Here is a 16,037-nt window from a genome sequence, read left to right as displayed (position 1 = left end):
AAGATAATCCACTGCTCTGTATGTTCAGGATCTGTCTCAAGGCACACTATATACCTAGTAACTAATGCTAGAACATACATTTATTCATTTAATAATATTTATACTGAACACACTGCTAAAAGCACACTTTTAGGCAGGTGAACAGATGAGGCTCAAAATGGTACCTTGTCACTATAACTCAAGCTAACACTAGGCCATAATTACCCTTTGCTCTTGTTAAAGAAAAATTAAATAACACCAGAATTATCATTTTACTCAAAGTGGAGAAAATCAGACACTTGTGTTGTTAAAACATTATAATTGTGCAAATAAAAAAATGTTTCATTACCATGCATTAAAAAAAAATTGCAGCAAACTGCATGACAGCATGGTAAATTATTTCAGAATTTTCCAGCTGCCTTTCATAAAATAATCCCACATAGAGGCAGCTCAATTCTCTAAGATGTAAAAATTATTTTTATTTTAAAAATTAAAAAGATATACCAGGCAAGCACTTACTTTCCATTATATTACACACCAAGTTCTTATTCTGCTTGAACTATGCACTAGTTCCAATTTCATTCTCAGAGGCAAAAAGAGAATCTGCTGAATAATTGGCTCAACCTTCCATAACACTTTAATTCACTTGGTAACTTTCTGAACACTGGACTGTTTTGAAGCCCCTAGCAATCAAATCCAGCTACTCCAGTTCCAAGCAACAATGACAGAAGAGTCCCTGACATGGAGGCTTTTCCAGGACTTTGCAATCCAGGTAGACAACATGAACAAACAGTGGAAGAACAGCGTTATCACAACTCTAGTGACTGGGAAACCTGTCTACATACAAGCTCCTCAGTGAGTTTTAATGACAGAAACAATTTCAGGTGAGATGTTTCCTTGTCAATGTGGAATCCACTACTGATATATTCATGCAGATACAGGATCCCTCAATCATCTACTTGATGTAAATTTGAATGAACGTGCTCTAATGCAACTAAAAATATGATAAGGCAGAGAAAGAGGGAGGTGCAGTGGACCCCCCCCCCTTAAGCCTTTACAGAAAACACGGTGGGGAAAAAAGTAACAACACAAAATAGAAAGCCTGGCAGGAAGACAGACAGACAGAAAGATTAAGCTTTTGTAGAGAAAACAAGACAACCCCTGTAAGATGAGCAAACAGCACAGAAAACTAGGGTGAATGACAGACAGCAAGGCAGGTAACAATTAAACCAAAGTGACATTTTAAAATCTCACAGAAAATACTTATTTGCTATGCCTATGACATCAGAACCTTAAATCCAGAATGCATGCAAGGGTAAAGCTTTGAGAAAGATGGTCTTGAAGCTACTAGGGCCAGCTCCAGAAATTTGGGGAAGCCAGACAGAGTGGAAAAGAGAGAAAAATGGCCAGCATTTATTAGAGCAGATGACTGGGAAAAGCAGCACTGAAGCTCCACAGAAATTCAAGCGATCTCAGATGCTGCTGCCCAACAGGCCAGTTTTCAATTATCCTAACAGGCTTGTAAATGTCCATTACAGTATCTTAAAAGCAAGTTCAGAAAGCTAAGAACTGCATCTAGGGCACCATTCAAAGCTGTTTATCAACACAACAGCGCTTCCCACTTTGGTATCACCAGGCTGATTTCAGGAACAGAAGAACAAACTGATTTGGAAACCTGTCAGCACCAAACATGAGTGGAAAGAACATCTAAAAAGGCTTTTATATTTGTAATTCCAAAAAATCCCATACCTCTTAAGAGACCCACTTGCTAAATAAGACTCTGCAGAGAACCTTCTCCCTCCATTTTGGCTGTCAAAGGCACAAGAAAAGAAAGCCGGCCTTGAGCTCTCATGCTCCACTTCCATCGCCAGCTCCAAGCTGTCAGTGAGAAATGGGGACGTGGAGGAAGCACCACAGTCATCCTCCATTGTTTTCACCTGGCCCAAAAAAAAAAAAGTTAAATACAAAAATACTCATAGCATTTCTTCAAATAAATGTCTCATTGTTACAACTCCACATCATCCTTCAGCTCAAGTGAGGACACAGATCCGACCAACTGCAACACTGAAGTAAAAGCCACCAAGAAGGGCAATCATGGTCACATGCTCTGTCACACAATTCTGCACCTTTGTGCAACCCCATCTTCCTCACTGAACAGAGCCTGTTCGAGGAGACACATTAGTGACTCAAAAAAACCCCAAACATTTTCTTCTGGTTTGGCTCTCTAAATTAATTAGTGATGAGGTTAGACTAGCAGTAGGTTATAACATGAGGCAGCAATGCATTACAAAGCTACTTCCAGCAACACTGCATTTTATGACCAGAGTAGCTATGCTATGGAAGTACATCATGTACTAGAGGCTCACAATATTAAAAACAAAAATCTAACTACCTAGTAATCTGAAAAAAAAGAGAAACAAAACCAAAAAAGGATTACCATGTCCAAAAGAAGTTCACTGTACAGATATTACTGTATTCATACTTTATACAATATACTGAAAGAGCAGAACTAGGCAACAGGTGTCAGAGTCCGATAAAAATGCAGAAACAATATAACTAAAATGCTAAATTAAAGTTTTCAACTTCTTTGCTGGTAGATTTTGATATGGCCCTTGCCGGATCTAGTCAACACAATGGCTGGAGTTAACTAAAATATATGCCCAAGGGGAAAAAAAAAAAGAAGAAAACAGTTTACGTTCTACTTTCTCACGTTCTCTATTAACAGTTTCCATTTCTCACTTTCTCTATTCACATTCCTGTGGAGCAGGCGGCTGGGAAAGCAGGAAAAGAATGACTTCTGTGCTCCAGTTTACAGCCAGACCCTGTGCAGGGGTGTTGGGACAGCTGAAGGGAACGCTCTCAGCCACAAGGGCTCCAAGGAAAGCCTGTTCAGTTCGGGGAACCAAAATCGCCCCACAGGACAGAAACCCCTGGGGGAACAGTACATAAGAGGGCAGCTCTTCCCGGCCATAGCTCCCATCCGTTCCATACCTGTCTACCACATCTCTGATGCAGCGGAAACAAATGAACACTTTAAGCACCTCCTGGTCCTCCAAGCAGAACCTTCCAGGCGGCTGCAATCCGCGGGCAGCAGCTGCAAAGCGGCGGGAACAGCGCTGTGGGCCGTCGGGACGCGCCCACGAACACGACCCGCACGTCTACCGCCTGGGCCCCGCGCCGCTGCCCTCTGCCCGCAGGCGCTTCCCGGCCGGGCCAGCCTCGGGCGGGCGCCACAGGGACTCGGGCGGTTCCTGCGCGCCGCCCGCGCCGCCGCTGCCGCTCCGCGCCCGGGCCCGTTCCCGTTCCGTACGGCCCGCGCGTTGCCGCAAGCCGCGCACTGCGCAAGCGCCAAGGCGCCCATTGGCCGCCGGCCGCTCCTCCCCAGCCCCGCTTCCTCCACCCGCTCCGCCTCCTCCCGCCCCGGCGCGGCAGCGCCTGCCCCGGCTCCCGCCCGCTCCGCCTCCTCCCCGCCATGGCAGCGCCTGCCCCGCCTGCCCCAGCTCCTGCCGCGGCTCCCGCCCCCTCTCTCCCGCCCTCTCTCTCCCCGCCTTCCTCTCCCGCTCCCTCTCCTCGTCCCGGCCCGCCCAGCCCAGGGCGAAGCGCCGCCCGCCGCTCCTCCCAGGAGTGACAGGCCGGCCGGTTTCCCTGCTCGGCTGGGTGTCCCTTGGCGGGCCCGCCACCACAGGTGGTTTCTGGCCACCTGGCACATGAACGCCACCGTCTTGCCACTGCTGTTCAGTTGCCTTCTTTGTGCCCGCAGAATCGTGGAACCATAGAATGGCTTGGGTTGGAAGGGGCATTAAAGATCACGAACTTCCAACCCTGCTGTGGTGACTTCAAACACACCAGGGTGTTCAGAGCCTGGGCTAAAACCCCTCCAGGGATGGGGCATCCACAGCATCGCTGTTCAACCTGTTCCAGTGCCAAACCACCCTTACTGTAAAGAATTTCTTCCTAACACCTAATGTAAACCTACTCTCGAATTGAACTCATTCCCCCTTGTCCTGTCTCTACATGCTGTTATAAATTAGTCTTGGCCCATCTTTCCTGTAAGTTCCCTTGTACTGCAACTGTCCCCTACCTTTCTCTGGTGTCTTTCTTGTCTAGATTTTACTTGAACCTCATTTCCCTTCTTCTCCTCAGCTTTCTCAGTTCACTCATTCCATGTTCCCTCACAGAGATGGGCATGAGGCTCTCCTGGTCTTTTCTGATGTCTTACATATGGAGATCCAGCCTTCCTATGTCTGCAGTGTAATGCTCGTATCCCCAAACACACACAATTGCCATCAAGCTTAGGAAGTGGTGTTCAGAGCATTGAAATTCAAGCTGGGTATCACTCCTATCATTTACTGCAGCATCTCCATTGGGTGTCACAGCCACCACAGAACGGGCGCCAGGGCAAAAGTCCTAAACCCTGTGCCTGGCATAACTTAGCTTAAAGTGCCTGCTGTGCACCTAGAGGCTTCTGGGTCTTTTTTTTTTTTTTTAAGTGTTGTATTATTTTGGATTGCTGTGGTTTGATTTTATTTCAAAATGAATGCTCTTCCATTTCTGCCTGGATTTTGGGTGCAAAATAGCAGCAGTGCACTAAACTTCCTTCTAGTAAGAAAGTTGCTATAAAAAGTTTTGCTGCCGCTGCTACAGCTTGCTCTGAAAGCTTTGCTGTGATTTAAAATGCTTCATTTGCTCCTGTGTCTGTAAGAATCTCTCATTTCCTTCTTTAAATTCCTGTCTAATTAAAAAAACAGTACATCATGGTTAAATAAAACTGTACCCAGGATAACCCTGATTTCCATATGCAGATTTATCTGCACTGACAGCCCCCTCTCCCTCTCTTAGTCTTTCTGTTTCCTCTCCCTCCCTCACTCTCCCTCTTTCTCTTCCCCTCTCTTTCTCTCCTTGTCTTTTTGTCTCTTTATGTCTATTGCATTATGCCTGAATAATTTTCAGTCTTTTTTTTTCTCTCCTCTTGCACGCACATGCTAAAATAACTAGACAAAGATGCAAGGTGGTTGCTGCAGTCCCTGTCTCTAGGACAAAACCAAGAAAGCTTGTGATTGCAATGCCACCTTTCCTTTTTTTTTTTCTCTTCTTTTTTTCTTCCCCAGCCATGCTTGGTGATTAAACTTCCTCAGGATGGGGAAGAAAAAGGAGCTGGAAATGAAATAGGGTTGAGGAAAAATCCCATTGCAGCAGCTGCATCCAGTGGTGTCTGCTGCCAGATGTGCGAAGGTTCCTGGGGTCCTTGTCACTAAAAGGCAGTATTCAAATATTTGGAGACAAAAGCTGCATCCTCAGTGATCATTTTCTTTATTTAACATGGCAGCAGGCATCGTGTGGGGAAAAATCAACATGCTGGATGTTGAATCGGACTTTTCTCCTTTCTGGGATGAAAGGATGTTATCTATCCCGTGCCAAGAGGGAACTGAGGTAAGAGAGCTGATCCAGCTCGGTTTTTTTCCTAGTATATTTCCTAAGCATCTTTTCTGAAACAACCTATATATATATATGAGTGTGTCTGTGTGTGTGTGTATAGATGTTTCTATGTTTGTATATTTGTGTATTCAATTTCAAGGCAGTGAGCGGTAATGCTTTTTTTTCTCTGCCTTCACATCAACCCAGAGAAAGTTAATTCACAATATATATTCAGAGCTTGTTCAGAAGGGTCGTTTTGTGGGATTTTTTTTTAATACCTTTTTGTTTCCAGAGAAGACTTCAGCAGTGACATCATGGTCGGCTGCTGATATTAAACCCTATTTTCAAAGTCTGTAAAAAAAAAAGCCAGTAACTTTGTGATAAGAAATTGTGCAGGAGATTCATATGCTCTATTTTTCGGTTGCACTCTAAATATTGGAAGTCTTATTAAAGCGATAGTGAGAATTTTTTATTATTATTATTTCTAGCACAGAAGCGATGAATGCTGCATAATTAAGTACAGTATTTAATTTGGCTGTTGTGAAGCAAAAGAATAAGGTAATAATTTTTATTGTACTAATCAGACTCAAGATGTTCTCTGTGTTAATTGGGTTAAAAAAATTGCAGTACTTATTAGAAATTCTAATTTCACAATGCAGCACTGACAATAAGCTCAGCCAGTGAATTATTCACATCTTTAATTTGCTCTCTTAATGACAGTGTTCTGTAATCAGAGTGCAGCGACTGCTTCCTATGCATTATGTATGATGTTCAGGACTTAAATGCAGGACATTATGAAGCCTCTCAGTGGCTCAGTAATTAGTTTTCCACAAGACAGGGCTTAGATATTCACAGATAAAAGTCTACAGCTGAGATAATGTTAAGGTGGTGACTCATGCTAACAAAAGCAGGGAAGTTCAAATTTAATGCTGAAACTGCTCTCCATTCTCCCTCATTGTGCGTAGGCGCAGGGGGAGGGGAGCAAAGTCTCCCAAAGTAGCCCGGCACGGTGAGTGCGCCATGGGCACGGCCCGCAGGGGCAGCCCGGGCTCCTTCCACTCCGGGCCGGGCTTTTGGCAACTTTGCTGATGGGAGGGGGGAGGCGGAGCTGCCTTTGGTGCCGCTTTGTAGTGGTGGTTGTGAGAAGGGCAGCAATGTACACACTGTCAGAGAGCAATCGTGTATGGGTGAGATATATTTTAAAGGATTTCATTTGAAGCACTGACCTTCATAACTTTGTCGAATTACGGTGTTTTGAGTGGGAGCTACTTTGTTTTCTACAGGAACTTTGAGAACACCTGATACTTGCTGTATTGCAGTTGTACCTACTTCAGCTGTCATGGTCCTTATACATTTTAGAAACTTTATTTTCTCGCAGTTTAGTTATCACTATCCAAAAGATGAACTGTGATGAAGGTTTGTTCTTTTTGTCTTGGTTCATTTACCTGGTGTTAGATCAAGTGGTTTAAATGTAGGGAATAAGTATGGCTGTGTAACTTTCCTACTTCTACACACTGCTTATTGTAGAATATTAGGCAAGAATATTGAAATGAAGCTGGAAAATGATAGGTTTTCTGAACTTAGTTGCTAATCAGGCTGGGAGCTGTACATTTGTCCTGTGTCTCCCTCCCATTAATCAGACATTTTTATTGGAAGCAACATAACTGAATAGAGAAGGTTCTTTACTTTGTGTTATCTCTCCAAAGGCTCCAAAGACTTGTGGCCGTGTACAGGATTGTGATTCTAATTATTAAATTTGATCTGCCCGTAAAAAGTTTAGGCTTAAATTAAAAACAAACAAAAAAAACACTAAAGATCCCAACCTAACAGTAAAGTAGAGATATGATAATAAGAACTTGGAGTACATCTAGATTTTTAAAGCAAAATATTGTAAAACTAATTCCTTTGAATTTTTCAGCAGAGTTTACATCTGGAATTCAGTGTTACTAGCAGCTGTTGCTAATGTTGTTTGGCCTCAAGGCCATGGGACATGTTACTAAGTAATTGCTTTCAGCAAGCAAAATCCTATATCCTATGGCTGGATCAGATATTGGTTGTATATAGTCCAGCCCTGAAAGTCATTATCATTAAACTGTTGAATAAAGAAGCTGCAGATTGGATCAATGTTGCTAGGTGATTCATAGATTATATCAGAATCCAAGTGATTGTGTATATGAAGAACCTGATTTGGTCTTTTCCAGAAAAAATACTTTCCTTCCAAGTCAAGATCTCACAGCAGGTGGGTCACTCACTTCATGGCTACATTTCTTCAGTTACTTCAGCATGGAATCATACAATTGAAACTTATTCCCTACAAGTGTCAGACCTGCCCCCCCTCTTCCTCCAAAGCCACAATCAATAAAAGTTTCTTTTTAAGTGAGCCCTTGCCTGTCTGCCTAAAGATTTATGATTACTTACCTAAGTGAGTTATCTATTCCAGCATTTCACTAGTCTTCCCATTAGAATGTTTTTTGTGTTTGCTGATCTTAAACTTAACCTGCTAAAAGTAAATTACTTCAACCCATTAGTTTTTGTTAGTTAGTAGTTACAGGGATTTTTATTTTCCTCTTTGCCCCAGACTCACATATTTGAGATTCTCAGTCATGTTTCCACTGTGTTATTCTTTTAAACAATCCCTGGTTTTTGTTTTGTTCTTTATAGAAAAAAGCCCCCAATATTATTCTTGTATTTCTTTAATTTTTGTTGCTGTGATCTGGACTCTCATTATTTGTACTTTCTTGAAATGCAGTGTTCTAGACTTAGATGTAATTTCATATGCCATATAAGTTCTATATTTTCACTTAATGAAATGGGGTTGTCACTTCTTAAGAAAATCTATTTTCCCTGAGAAAATGACTTGCGCATGGTGGGTACAAAGACATCTATTAACCCAGGCTACAGTCTAGGGTATCTACAGTACAATTGGAAAAGGTGCAGCATGTGTTTGAACATGTTTTTAATTCAAGGATTTATGCTTGTAGCAGGAGTCTTTATGGATATTGTTTCCAATATCCTTGTCTCACAGGATAAGTACCTGTGACTGACCTGATTAGTGATGCCCAGATGTGAGCTATCCAGCTGTAAAGAATATCTGAAGTGTTCAATCCTCAGGATTGTTTCAAGTTGTACTATTGCAGAGTCAAACTTTTGTAACAGTGCCCATGTTATAAAGTAGATGGGGGCTTAGCAGTTAAAATTTGAACTTTTCCAGTCAGATTAGACAATCTGAATTTGAGGCACTATTACAGGCAGGTGAGAATACTGTTTTACAAAAGTGGCAAGGATTTTACTAGCCATCAAAAATAACAGTCCATGGTTAACTGTGCAGCAGTGTGTTTTAGGCAAAAAACCCCCAAACATTTAGAAAGTTATCCCATTCTAGAAGAATGCCTAGAAGATTGACTCTAAGTCTGAGCTATGCATGTGGGAAAGTGCCAATTGCTGTCTGCCCAATCTGTTAGGGTAAAGTGGAGGTCCATTCAGTTTTAGCTCAGAGAAGGGAAGGGCCCAATATATTTCCTGGGTCAGAGGAAGATAGTTCATACTATCCTTGAGTTGTCATGGCATGGGAGGAGAATAACATTTATGAAGTGCAAATGGAAATCATGTGTCTGAAGAGTTAAAGATGACTGGCTATGCTTCCAGAAGATCAGGTTTAATAAGTTAAAAAAGACATAGGGATACCAAGAAAAGTTTTGAGGACCTTTACATGGTTACACAGACATCTAGTTCATCTATCTGCAATGTATTTTTAACTTTTACTGTCCTCTTACTGATATGTGGCTTCTCTTGTTTAGGAATATTGCAAGTCTTTTGGAGTGATCTGATTCATATTTCTTTATTTGTTCATATATCAAAAAGCAAGAAAAATAGTTTAAACTCTGTTCAGTTTTACTGAAAAAAATTATGAAAAATCCATCCATAGTATATTTCCAGGAGCTGTATTTTGTACTTTTGTTTATATTGCTCCAGGCTTAAGTACCATGATAAATATTAGATTCTGAAGTGGTATGATGAGTTAAGTATTTCTAAATGTCTTATCTTAATCTGGCCTAATAATGCAGTCTTTTCATATGCATAATTCCCAAGAAAGCCAGTGGGAGTACTACATTATAGAAGGAATGATAGATACATGTGCCAAGATGTCTTCATTTTGAGTCATTGTTTTAACTTGATTGACAAAGAAGAAAGTTGACTAAAGGAAATATATACTGAGAGTGGGAAGAAGGTTATTGATAATACTTTTAATTTCAAATTTATCTGTTTCACCACTGAAACATATATGCCAATAGAATGACAGTAGTCAGAATATCTGATGGACATCTCAAATGAATTTATATTCACTAATGCTTTCTAGGAAATATTTCACAAGTAGAACATATGCATTCTAGTCTGTAAAATTCTATAACTGACTCACTATGAAGAATTCCAACCTATATATAAACCTATGTATATATAATGTAAAATAGAATAGTGTTAAATATTCATAATATAAACCAGTTTGGCTTCTTTTTGCAAAGTCAAGCTGGGAATAACATAATATACTGGATGAGTTCAAATACTCAATCTTCTGTAAAATGTAAATCCATAAAACTTAGCAGTTCTTATCTGTATCTGTAGTAGGCCAGAAAAAATAGTAGTAGGAATACTTAAAACTGTACAAAAGCATCTCACTGCTTCCAAGTGGCTTTTCTTCTGTGTTATCATCTATACTTATTTTCTGTACTGACTCTCATTCAAGGAACTACTTCATATCCTCATTAAACCTGAGTTTTCATTTCTTGTGTGCTAATTTTTCTTTTTTCTTAAAAGAAAAATTTTTAAGCTTTCTTTTTAAGCTTTTCTCCATGCTCTTTTTGAAGCTCATGAGGCTTTTGCTATTACCAAAGCATGCCTCCTGAAAATTCTTGTTTTGTTTCAACATGTGTTTGCAACAAACCTTGAAATCTTCATATCACACTGTCTTTTTTTCATTGTTTTCTTAAGTATCCCATTTCTTGTCTCTTGCAGTCCTTTGATTGCAAGATCATTGATGAAAACAAGGGTTTTTTCTGTGCTTTGAGAGAGAACAAAATAAAGGGTTTGAGACTCTAATAGTAGGAATACAAAAAGTATGTGAAGTTAATTTTAACTGCAACCCTTCTAATCCCTAGTAACACTGGCTTTTCAACCTGTAACAACTTCTTTGCAATAGAATTTCATCTGGATTCTGGGAAGTTGACAGGTTAGGGCACAAGAAAACTGAGAAATGAAGGGGCCAACTACAAGCAGAGCAGAACTTATCCTCAAAATATTCCTGTTCAGTGCCCTCTGTTTACTATTTTTGCTTCTCAGTATAATACTTTGTCAGAGAGACCCTAGGTCCAATAAAATTATTCAGGAAGCTTTTTATCTCTCAGGTACATAAATTCTTTCTGGTGTGTGGTGCACAGAGACAACGCAGACTGTTGGTTCAGATGAAGGATTGTGTCAGTCCAGCTGTAGACTGAGGGGTTTGGGGTTTTTTTCCAGAAGGAATAGCTTTAACTGAGTGGTTGTGGTGCAGCTATCTGTCAGCATTTTGGTGTACTGTGTTGGTAGTATCAAATATGAAGGTGTACTTGGAGAAGCTGAAGGCACAACTGTGCAGTCCAATATGAAGCTTAGCAGAAAGCTCTGACTTTATCACAGAAAGATATTTTGTCCATGTCACAAACTTTTTGATGCAGAATTTTTTAAACCAGAATATTTGCTTTGCCACCACTGCATGGATTTTTAGTTGACAGTATTTGAATGAAGGCAGTTAATTTCAAAGTGATGCAGTTTTTTGACTCAACTATCACACTCCACCTCATACTGTCTAGTGTTGGGACAAAAGGCTGGGCTCCCACTTTGCCAGTCAGCAAAGCTCTTTCTCCTGACTCACCCAGAGGCTGTAAGTTTAGAAAGCAGATCAATGTTTTGTGTGGATGTAAATGTGGATATCATACAAAGGCACACAGTATAAACCATATTTTCAAAGATGTGTATAAAAAGCAAAATAGCTAGCTTTGACCAGCATAATTTGAGGATTACAGAAATCATTTAAGACAGTGGATCTCCAATAAGTGTCAACTGTGGTTTCCAGCACCACTATGTTGTCCATTCTTGTGCAATCTCAGAAATATTCCCTTTTCCTTTTCTCAGTGCTTTGTGCTCTTTGCCTCAATGTAACCTGACAAAAAAGAAATCAGATTACTATTGGATACCTAACATAACTTCAAAGATTTTGTATTTAAAAATATGTTGATTTTTTTTGCCCCTCTGAAGATTACAATAATATTTTTATAGTGGAAGGAAGAAAGTGCTCTGCATATCTCAGGTCCTCCTTTATCAATTTAGGAAACAGATATAATTAGCAAAAATGATAGAAATGAGATAGCTCATATTGTTTCTCATTTTACATAGTTCATCTGCATGATTTCAGGAATTCACTTCATTCTTGCATCTCCATTCCTCAGCTGCGTAATGGAAAAAGAAACCTTCCTACTATTCACAGAATCTAAAGTTCAAATCTCTTTGGACAGTATGAATTTTCATGCAGATTTTGTCTCTTAGTGTGTCATTAAAGCACACCAGTGACATCTTAGGATTGTTAAAGGCTCCTAGATACTCTAGGACTTGAGCAAATGTATAAAAACAGTTTGGTATGAGCAAGTATGGAGATTAATCAGTGTTTCCAATGGTCATCATAAGGAGTTCTGATGAGCATCTGTGTAGTGAGATTCTTGAAAGAGGTGGGGAAAGAGTTGTTTTTTAAAATGATAAACACTTTGCAGAAGGGGTCATTTAATATGCTGCCTGTGAAACATCTTTTACATAGAACATCTTTTTATAACTTTATTTCAAGATTTGCAAGAGCAATTTGTCAAAATACTAATTATTAGAAGGAGCTCTGCATTGAAGCCTTCAAATTCAAATTGTGTTCTCTACTTTTATTTTGCTTTTTGTCATGTTTTTGTGTTCATGCAAAGGCTTTGCACATTTTTAATATGATTTCCCATTGCTTTGTTTCTTAGAGCTTGGTAGGAACACCATCATATAGCCCTGAAGCTTTTCCTCACCCATTTAGATTTCATTAACTATGGTACTTACTTCAGTGAGTGGGATAAAGCTGTCTGAGCTGTGTCATAAAACTATTTTTTAGCTACTTATACTAAAAATATATTTATAAAATTATTTCCTATTAAGTTTGTGGAGTTTGTGTTGGTTTTTTTTCCCCTCAGAAAAAGTGATTAGTGAAGAAAGGATGACCTTTCTCTTTAAAGGCATTCCAAAACAGAACAGGAATCAGTAAAAACAAAAGCTTTAAAAATGTAGCTAGAAATCAGTCCAGGTTGTCCAAATATGAGCTGTTAGCCAGTACACTAAGGACACTGGATACAGATACTATTTTTATCAGTTGTTATCAAAGCCTTTGCCAAAGTAAATGAACTTATCCTTCATTTTGCAGATGTCCTGGCTACCTAATTTGTAAAACATGGGTGTAAAGTGATGTAATATTTGTTTTGACAGCAACAGCTCAAATAAATATAGCTGAAACAGGCATTCTGGCTGAAGAGTTCATAATAACAAACTTTAACATGACTGTACAAAGGAGCTATTCTGCAGTGTCTGTCAGTCATGGATAAAAAACAGAAGAGTTTTGTTCCTCTATCTGGTATCTAACCTTGGAAGGCCTCAGTCCGTATGATAACTGCAAATAATGCTATTGTGATGATCCTATCTCCAGATATCCATGGTAGTGTGTGAATAGGAGCTGTATTATCCTTTTGGCAGAAAAAGGTTACACTAGATAGAAGAGTGAGGATGATGTTTGATGACTAGATCTGAAATCTCGAGGGAAATTTCTTTCTGGCAAGAGAGAAGAGGAAGTTTGTCTGTCTGAAGTAGCTTTCCATTCTGTAAAATCTCTTAAATTTTATTCTGTCTCCACTAATTTTAATAAACACACACGCAGAAGCTGAAAGGAATTATATATATATTTTTAGAGACTTCTCAGGTTTCCTGATGAGAGTTTTGTGTTGCAATTTTCCAGGTATCCTTGCAAGACTTAGAAGTACATTAAACTTTCCTTGTTGTCAGGCTGACATATGCAGTTTAAACTTGGAGCAGTAAAAGTAGAGAGCAATGAGAATAAATTGACAGCTGTCTCACAGCAAGCTAAAACTAGAGAAATGAAAATACCTTATCAGGAAAACTGTATTGGAAAATCCATCTCAACTACTGGGCATAGGTAATGAATCATACCTAATTGCATGTTGCATATTCTAATAGATTTAACAATACTTACCAAAATAAGGAAGCCACTCTATTTGAAAAATGAAAATTATGCAATGGTGTCATATAACAGATTAGACCTAATAATTTCAAGTAGGTTGGTAAAAGCTGTAAAATTGTGCTGTAATTACATTGAGCTAGATGCTTTTAGTCAACCTTTTCCAGTAAAACAACACTCCAATGATATTGTAATTTATCCCCTGCTCAGACTGATGTGGTTTTCAGTATATGGCTATCCTTTGTGGACTAAATTAAAAAAATAACCTCTCCCACTTCCACACTGAGTACAAATTCAAGCTGAACATTCCAAGAGATTGTGAAAGCCCATCTTAGAGGAAGAGCTGAGTCAATGGACCTCTCTTATCACTTTGGGGAAAAAGCCCCAGGTTTTCAGAGGTGCATTGAATGAATGGTATTTGTGTTTCACCGAGGGATGAATTATAAGCAGCCCTCACCACTCTGAGCACATACTGCTGACCCCTGCACTTCAATGGGAGAAGTTTTGATGGGAAAAGCATAGTCCCTTGTCCTGGTGCATTCACAAATATGGTTCTTAGTAAAAAAACCCAAACAAACCCTAAGAATTTACCATTTGCAATAGTGGTGAAAATTTACAGTTTTATTTCAGCTGCTCACTGAGGCAGACATTTGAATAGACAGATATTTGAGAAGAAATTCTTCCTAGACTAATAAAAGGAAAAAATATTTTTGGTTGTTTGTTTGGCATAATGAACAACACAGACAATATTGTTGGTTGAAATTATTAAGATAGTTTTGACCTCACTAGAGCCTAATTAAGCTGAATTTTAAATTTTTAATGGAAGGTATGATATCATAAATCCTGCAGAAGCACTTAAAAAGAAAGCCAACAGGGAGCCCACCAAGAAACTTGAAAAAGAGAATGAATGTCACAGTTTGACTGTCATTCAACTTTTTGGGTATTTACCAAGAGAGAACACCTTTGTACTGCTCATTAAAGCAGCTGGATGACAAAAACTTGCCAGGTTTGTGGAACAGAATGTGTTGGAGAACTTACAGTGAAAATCTGGCAATTTAATTCAAAATAGATTTATTTTAGAGTTTTTAAAAAATAGCAGCTGGTTATTTAGTAACAGCAGTTTCAGATACTTCAAGATCAGGTTTTCTGAATCTTTATTTTGTGGAAATTGTTTCTTGTTCCTGACATTTTAGAATTCACATTTTTGACTGCTTTTGAGTATTTTAATTTTGATTTTATGTATTTAGCTAAGTTATACTTTAGATATTCGCCATAGAGCAGGGAGCCTTTTTAGATAAATGTTGCCAGCCATCTTTACTAATTGAATAATCTCTTGTATATTAGCACAGTGGTTTAATCTTTTTGAAATCAATACTGTATCTTAATACTTCTTAGAGCGAGCTATTGTTAGCAGGGAATCAGCTAGATATATGAGATAATCACAGCTACACAAAAGCCACCTATCCATTATAAATAAACAGTATGATAATTAACCCACAAGATTCTTCCTGACCCTAAACTGAGGATCAATCAAGCTGGTTGTGTTATATTTGAAGTGCAAGTACACTGGCTAGGATCTCAAAAATAAGAGCACTGAACTAGCATAGTATTTTTTCTGAGCTGCTGTATTGTACATCTTAACACAGCAGCTAAATGGAACACAGCTTTGTGCTGATGCTGTCTACTTCTGCTTCAGGATATGTCTTGATCTGAACGAATATTTGGGATGTCTTCCCAGTATACACTGTTGCAAATACAAATTGCAATCTCTCTCCATATTAATTTTGAATAGTAGATTTTTGAAACTTGGGGTTTAAAATGTTAATGCTTCTCAAAATATTATTAGTTGACAAGACAAAGCAGTATTCTATTTTACGAGTGTTAACACTGTTTATGAACTCTCTCTCATTCCAGCTCAACTCTAAACATTGTTAATAAAGCCAAGTAAATTGTCGTGGGAGTCTCACTATCATACAACAGTCTGATATGAGATTTTTTCCTATTTAAATTCTGCATAGTTAAGTTACAGTAATAACAGAAGTGATATCATCCATGTCTTGTTACTAACAGTGTTCTCCAACTGCTGCTTTCAACCTATATTGGATACTGAGCCAGTTGGACTTTTGATCTGATCCCATTCAAATGTTTTTAAAGCAACTGTTATACTAAAATCTGATCCAAAGAATAGATGAGCTTCCTATTGCAAAGAAAACAGTGTGGCATAATAGCAAGATGCACATTTCCTTACACGTTGCACATTTCCCTAGTTATTTGCAGCATTTTTTTGGGAGAATGTTAGAAAAAGTAGAAGCTATTAAAGATACTTCAATTCCATACAATTTTGGAC

At 39.0% G+C, this 16,037-nt stretch overlaps 1 protein-coding gene across 1 annotated transcript in view; it reads right to left on the bottom strand.

The window, feature by feature from the left end:
• Nucleotides 1-3,226, bottom strand: part of MMS22L (MMS22 like, DNA repair protein) — a 94,508-nt gene extending 91,282 nt beyond the window's left edge. Inside the window, exons 1-2 of the mRNA XM_064710087.1 lie at nt 2,971-3,226; nt 1,729-1,916 (exon numbers count right to left, since the gene is read on the bottom strand). Of these exons, the coding sequence (XP_064566157.1) occupies nt 1,729-1,907 (179 nt within the window). The 5' untranslated portion in view covers nt 1,908-1,916; nt 2,971-3,226. The remainder of the gene's footprint in view (nt 1-1,728; nt 1,917-2,970) is intronic.
• Between the last annotated feature and the right edge of the window lie 12,811 nt (nt 3,227-16,037).

Source organism: Zonotrichia leucophrys, chromosome 3 (assembly GCF_028769735.1).
Source record: "Zonotrichia leucophrys gambelii isolate GWCS_2022_RI chromosome 3, RI_Zleu_2.0, whole genome shotgun sequence".
In the NCBI taxonomy this organism is placed as follows: domain Eukaryota; kingdom Metazoa; phylum Chordata; class Aves; order Passeriformes; family Passerellidae; genus Zonotrichia; species Zonotrichia leucophrys.
Note: the sequence above shows the minus strand (reverse complement) of the source record. Positions and strands in the feature narration are given on the sequence as shown.